The sequence below is a fragment of the Lonchura striata genome, chromosome 2 (assembly GCF_046129695.1).
Source record: "Lonchura striata isolate bLonStr1 chromosome 2, bLonStr1.mat, whole genome shotgun sequence".
Classification (NCBI taxonomy): domain Eukaryota; kingdom Metazoa; phylum Chordata; class Aves; order Passeriformes; family Estrildidae; genus Lonchura; species Lonchura striata.
Window position 1 is genome coordinate 29,864,485 of NC_134604.1, and position 6,145 is coordinate 29,870,629.

Sequence of the window (6,145 nt, forward strand, 5' to 3'; positions counted from 1 at the left end):
AGAAGCCTCAGGCACTTGAGTTAAAAAGATATTAAGAAAAATGAAAGTCTACAGAATTAAAGGCATTCTGAGAACAAATCCCTTTTCAAGGACCCCTCTTGATATTTCTTCTGCAAGCATTTTTAGGAGAACCAAGATAGATAGATAAGGCCCTCTATTTCATGGGGAAATGAGAAAATATAACAACTCAAAAACGCCTTTCAGGATTTTAACAACATAGTGCCCAAGACACATATTTGTGTCCCAGTTTTATGAAGTTTAAAATTTCTTGGCTCTCAGGCTTTGGTGTAAGAGATAAAACATCATTTTAGTGTTTTTTCTTAGAATTATGAGTGGCTTCAGAGAGGTTAGGAAGTGTCTCGCATTGAAATCAGAGGAAGTAATTCACAGCCACAAAAACATGTTGAATAAAGATGAAAATAGTGTTTAAAAGAATGAAGAAAGCATCTTTGGGATATTTATGGAAGTGTACTAGAGAACATGTTCATCAAATATCTTTGAATTATTATCCCAAAAAGATGACATAAACACAGCACAGCTACATCCTCAGTCCTGCTCCAGTGCTCCCACTGGTGGTGTTCCCCTTCAGATGCTCTGTGTCATCTTCTTCGTATTAGGCTGGGTCCAAGAAATACCATGATACCCGTTTTTCCTCGGAAGGACATATGTGCCCATCTTTGCTTAGGGGCAGAATTCCTGTAGGACCACGGAACATATGTAGGACCACAGAAAGCCAAAACCAGCCCCCGTTTGCTGCCTGCTGGCCTCGGCTGCATTACAAGTGGTCTGGACAGTAAATACAGACAATATCAGAGCAAAGTAGAAAAACTGTAGATCTTCAGTACACCAACATTCTCTCATGGTGCAAGAACCCTGCTTTGAATACAGTGTCTTGCAGGAGGTAATTGGAAAGAAATCTGCTCTACAGACTCAGAAACCGTGAAAATTTCCTCTGGCATGCAGACTAGATCCTCTCATCCACAGAGAAGGAGCTGGATACTTTATCCTCAAGCCTGAGTCAAGGAGGACAGAGAATTACCTGTTTGGCCTCCTACAGCTACATCACCTGCCCTACAGCACACAGGACTGCAGACCCAGGCTCATCTATAAACACTGAGCTGCTTCCCCAGGGAAGCTGGGTACCCTCAACCCTGTTGGTTTGACTCCCCAAAGTACCCAAAGGTTTGGTTGGAGCCTTCTGGGGACACTGCCATTTGGCTTGACCTTCACACAGTCAGGCCTGTGCTGTTCAGTGGCTCAGCACTCTTTCAGACAAATCATGCAGCTTTGGCAGCTCTGGCTGATAGGGAGAGGATGATCAAGACCAAAAGAAGGTTCAGGAGCCAAAGAGTGGGTCTTTCCCCTGATATAAGATGGTGAGCAGCAGCAACAGCATCTTGGCAGCCTATTTCTGTGTCTTCTAAATCAAGGAGCAAAACCAAGTGTAACACCCTGAGGGGTACACAGTTCTGCAGCACCAGCCACTCACCAATATCACACCTCCTCCCACCTGTGTCCTCCCAATATCACAACTTTCCCCTGCTTTACAGAGGCATCCTCACTTCCCATAGCCTCGTATCTCAGCAATGTAGTGCAGTTGGGAAAAGTCACCATCTGACTTAGGCATCACACATATAGCATGATTATGAAAGAAAAAACTGCATTATTCATGCTGGTAGCTACTACCTGAAGTCCTGGAATGTGTTGCAGTACTGTGCCCTCTGATTATTGTAAGTGTGGACGACATCAAGTGAGTATGATTCTTATCTGTGGTTCTGGCACAGTCCGATGCTTCCTGAAGAAGAGAGGCTCTCATGGATATATGATGGCTGGCAATGAGTCAGAAGCAGTCTGCTTGGCCTGCCACCTCACAGGCTTACAGGAAAATTACGTGGATGGCAGAAGAGTCTGGCTAATCACCTGAAGGCAATAGTGTCTGCCATCCAACCACAATGTAGACGAGGAGAGGAGAGGAGAGGAGAGGAGAGGAGAGGAGAGGAGAGGAGAGGAGAGGAGAGGAGAGGAGAGGAGAGGAGAGGAGAGGAGAGGAGAGGAGAGGAGAGGAGAGGAGAGGAGAGGAGAGGAGAGGAGAGGAGAGGAGAGGAGAGGAGAGGAGAGGAGAGGAGAGGAGAGGAGAGGAGAGGAGAGGAGAGGAGAGGAGAGGAGAGGAGAGGAGAGGAGAGGAGAGGAGAGGAGAGGAGAGGAGAGGAGAGTTTGTATCAACTTGTGGTGCAGGGCCTGGAATGAGCTGATTAGTTGTTGATCACAGTCTGGAAGGTACCAGCCTGGACATGGTGAGGTGGGTTCGGTGCTGGGCATCAGGAGCAGCTCTGAGGGCATTCTCGTGGCACAGAAGAATGCAAATAAGGCAACAGTGGAACCAGCTCAAGCTGCTGTCTGCCTTTTGCAGCTTCATGATTCAACAAAGGTCATGTGGAGGTTCTGTATGGTAGGAGAAGTGATGGGTTGAGCAGGTCTGCACAGAGCAGACATGCTGGATGGCCTGGTTCTGATTGCTCAATGGTTTTGATTGTGGCACTCAAACTGTGGACTGTGGATACTGACAGGGTGCTCCTGCCTCAAATGTTCTCAGATACAACCGTAAAGAATCAGAGGTTGACACTACAGGCACAGCTGCAGCTCCCCAACCCTTTGCTTATCACATATTCGGAAGTAATGCTTTTCTCATGGCACTCATCTCTGCAGTTCCCTGAAAAGAAGCTCTCCAGAAAATACTATTTTAAAATGAACTGTTGGCAGAAAAAATGCATTTTTTCAGCATATAAAGGGCTTATATTTTAAAAATATGCCAACCTCTTGGTTCTCTGTGGCATCAGTAGCTGCACATTTATGTGTACCCTGCCCTTCAACCTTTTGTTGGAGGGCAACCACAAGCATTTTTCAGAAATAATTGCCTGTGGACTCATGCCCATCCCATCAGGTGTCATAATTAAAGAACACCTCTCTTTGTGGCATGGGTCTGGCTTTTCAGGGGACTTCGCCTCCTCTGCCCCTTGGTCTCCAATTGCAGATAGCCGTGAACCAGTGGAGCTATGATGGTTGTGAGGAGACTCCACCAAGAATGCCAGAAGGAATGCTGGTGGCTGTGAATTCTTACCCCATGAAGAGAGCCTGGCCCTTCCTCACCCATGGGACCTTCTCAGGAAGGTGGTGAACATGGGGCTGATTACTCCAGCCCTCCCACTTCACACCACCACATGAGAATCCTAGACTCTGAAGGACAGGTTCTGTTTCCTACCCATCCTACTTGAGGATCCCAAGAAGCTGTGGCTGCCCCATCCCTGGAAGTGCTCAAGGTCACGTTGGATGAGGCTTTAAGCAACGTGATCTAAGTGAAATGTCACAGAATCACAGAATCACTTAGGTTGGGAAAGACCTCCAAGATCATCAAATCCAACCTTTGACCGATCATCAACCTTTTCAGCGAGACCATGGCAGTAAGAGCCACATCCAATCACCTCGTGAACACCTCTGGGGATGGTGACACCACCACCTCCCTGGGTAGTTCATTTCAATGCCTGACAATGCTCTCTCTGAAGAAATTCTTGAATTCCACGGGAGGCCTGGAACCAAATGATCTTAACATCCTTACAACCCAAACTATTCCATGATTCTATGATCCCACGATCCCAGAAAGAACGTAGCACCCCCAGAGGACCAGAGAAGCCGGCAGGTGACGGCTGCAGAAGCAGCCTGAGCTCCCCTTGCCCACTCGGGCACCACCCCCGCATCCCCCCATTCCCGGAGGGCACGGCGGGGTTCGGCCGCGGTGGGGGCAGCAGGAGGAGCGCGGGAGCTGCGGGGGCCGGGCCGGCCGCGGGGCAGCCCCCGCCCCGCTCCTCCCAGACCGCTCTTATTCTGAAAGGAGCCCCGGCGCCGCCGGCGGCCCGGCGCCCTCCCCGCCCGGCCCATCCCGCTCCCCGCCTCCCGCTCCCCGCCGGCCCGGCCCAGCCGTGACCCCCGGCCGCCGCCGGGCGGTGGGCGAGGCTCAAGAAAACACGCTGCTACGGTGGGGCTCGGCTCGCTCGGGTCTTGTTTCTTTTTCTTTCTCGCACTGGGGAGCGCGGGTCCCGTCCGGGCATCTCTGCGGGGAGCGCTCACTTCACCTTCTGGAAAACCTGGACGCAGACCTCGTCTTCAGCGGTCATGCGCTGGGAAACGGGAGGCAAAAGAGGAGTTTAGGTGGGATCCCGTCCTGCCTCTCCCCAGTTCTGCCAGCCCTCCCGCTGCTGGCTGGAGCCTCGCAGGCCACACGCTGTTGTACCGCCGACCCTCCCAAAGTCCCTGCGGGTCTGGCTGCAGGGCAGGGAAGGGACATCGCCTTTGTTGAACTGTTTAACTTTTGAGTTTAACTTTTAAACCCTGGAGGCGGATGTTTGTGTGAAGCTTTGGCTGCCCCCCGCAGAGCAGGGGATGAAGTCTTAGAGAAGGTGGAAGGAAACTGCAGGGCTGCCTCAGAGCCAACAGCACCCACACTGTGTCCCCCCACTCGCTGTGATTGGGATTTTGCAAACTGCACTGGACCCCTCCTCACCAGATGCAGCTGGTCCCCCTCCAACCAGTGCCTCCAGCCTCGGTTCCTCTTCTCTCCGAGCTGCTCGCACACCAGCTGATCCCCTTCCCAGGAGACGGTTGTCTGAAGGGAAGGAGAAGGAGAGACATGGTCCTGAGACAAGTGGATCGGGATGATACATGTTTCCAGTGATGACGCTGGCTGTTCCTCTCCGACACAATGTCAAATCCAATCCCTGATCTGGTGGCTCTTTAGTGGTTCCTTAGGACAGATGGTCTTTGTGGGAGGTGAATGACCCTCTGGCTTCCAAGCGCAACAACAGAGTTCTGCCAAGTGGCCTGACATTCTATCTTTTCAGGGCTTTGCTCCAGAGGATAATATCCTCCGGATCCCAGGGAACTGGTTTCTGGCTCTTTGCAGCTTATTCACTTTGCAGTGAGTGATTTGCTCATGCAATCACTTACTCCTGGACCTGCAGGGGCATGCCAACTCTGGGCTTGGTTTTCACCTGGGTATTGAGTCAAAAAGCAGAGCAAGTCCCTGAACTCTTTAGCACACCCCAATCCCTTGTGAAACGGCACTGCTTGGGTTTCTCACCTGGCACTTGCGTCCATCCACAGGTCCCAGGTCTTCCTCAAACTGGACTCCCAGGTCGAAATCCATAACATAGTCCCGCAGGGAGGTGATAGTGCGGATGACCATGTGATCACCCGTGTGGATAATCTCTTTGTCCGGCTTCAGTAGGCAGACCAGCTTTCGCAGGACCACGTTGATATCTAGAGGATGAGAGAGAGGGGAGATGTGTGGACGACCTGGGCCCTTCCTCCAGCAGAGCTCCTCCACTCTTTTAGTCAAAGGAGCATCAGCCATAGTACCTCTTCTCTTCTACTACCACAGCACAAAAGCGATGGTAGAAGACAGAAGGACCAAAAGGTTCCGAATTCCCTTCCTCTATTCCCTTTCCGACACTTAACATTTTGGAGATACAGAACGGAACTCAGGGGGAGGAGGGAGCGTAATGGGAAGCGTTACCTAAAGCCCGCAGGTAATTGTCCATGTTCTCTTGGGAGACGAAGCGGTAATAGCCGGTGAGGTTGGGAGGCATGCCGGGGCAGTGGGACGCGGCGGACGGCGCGGAGAAAAGAGCGCAAGCGGCCGGGCAGCAGCGGAGCTGGGACCGAGCTGGCTCGCCGGGCGGACCGGTGTCTCTCCCGCGGTGCGGGGAGCGCTGCGGGGCGGACCGGTCCCCGCGCCCCCCGCCGCTGTAAGAGTCCCCGCGCCGGGGGGCGCGGAAAGGGCCGGGACGGCCCCTGCTCCAGCATCTCCGCCTCGGCTGGGCAGGACGTAAGGACGGCGAGTTACCTCCTCACCCTCCAACCTCCTCGGGGGCTGCTCGTATTAAACTCTGGACTTCAACCAGCGGCAAGGAACCCTGCCTGTCCTGCCCTTCCACACACCGTGACGCCGGTGTCTGGGAGCTTCGTCGGAGCGGTGCCCCGGCCTGCGCTCCCCGCGGTGCGGACACGCCGTCGAGGAGAGGCGGCGGCAGGCTGGCAGCTCCGCCCTGCCGAGCCGGAGTCCGGGCTCCGGGTGCGGTCTGCAGCCCCTCGC

At 53.0% G+C, this 6,145-nt stretch overlaps 1 protein-coding gene across 2 annotated transcripts; it reads right to left on the minus strand.

The window, feature by feature from the left end:
* Positions 1-4,037: 4,037 nt before the first annotated feature.
* Positions 4,038-5,762, minus strand: RBP5 (retinol binding protein 5). 2 transcript variants are annotated; one of them, XM_021549132.3, is made up of 4 exons: positions 5,567-5,762; positions 5,132-5,310; positions 4,556-4,657; positions 4,038-4,172 (listed from the first exon to the last, which is right to left on the minus strand). In XM_021549132.3, the coding sequence occupies exons 1-4, from the start codon at positions 5,637-5,639 to the stop codon at positions 4,119-4,121; spliced, it is 408 nt and encodes a 135-aa protein (XP_021404807.1). In that variant the 5' UTR covers positions 5,640-5,762; the 3' UTR covers positions 4,038-4,118. The 2 variants fall into 2 exon arrangements, with proteins under 2 accessions (XP_021404807.1, XP_077646981.1); XM_077790855.1 differs by lacking the exon at positions 5,567-5,762 and adding an exon at positions 5,410-5,522.
* Positions 5,763-6,145: the final 383 nt, after the last annotated feature.

Bases quoted from the DNA above. Each gene is read 5' to 3' on its own strand.
- RBP5 (XM_021549132.3), bottom strand. From the start codon at position 5,639: ATGCCTCCCAACCTCACCGGCTATTACCGCTTCGTCTCCCAAGAGAAC. The intron at 5,311-5,566 runs GTAACGCTTCCC...CTCATCCTCTAG, and splicing joins CAATTACCTGCGGGCTTTAG to ATATCAACGTGGTCCTGCGA. The intron at 4,173-4,555 runs GTGAGGAGGGGT...CCCGTTTCCCAG, and splicing joins AGGGGGACCAGCTGCATCTG to CGCATGACCGCTGAAGACGA.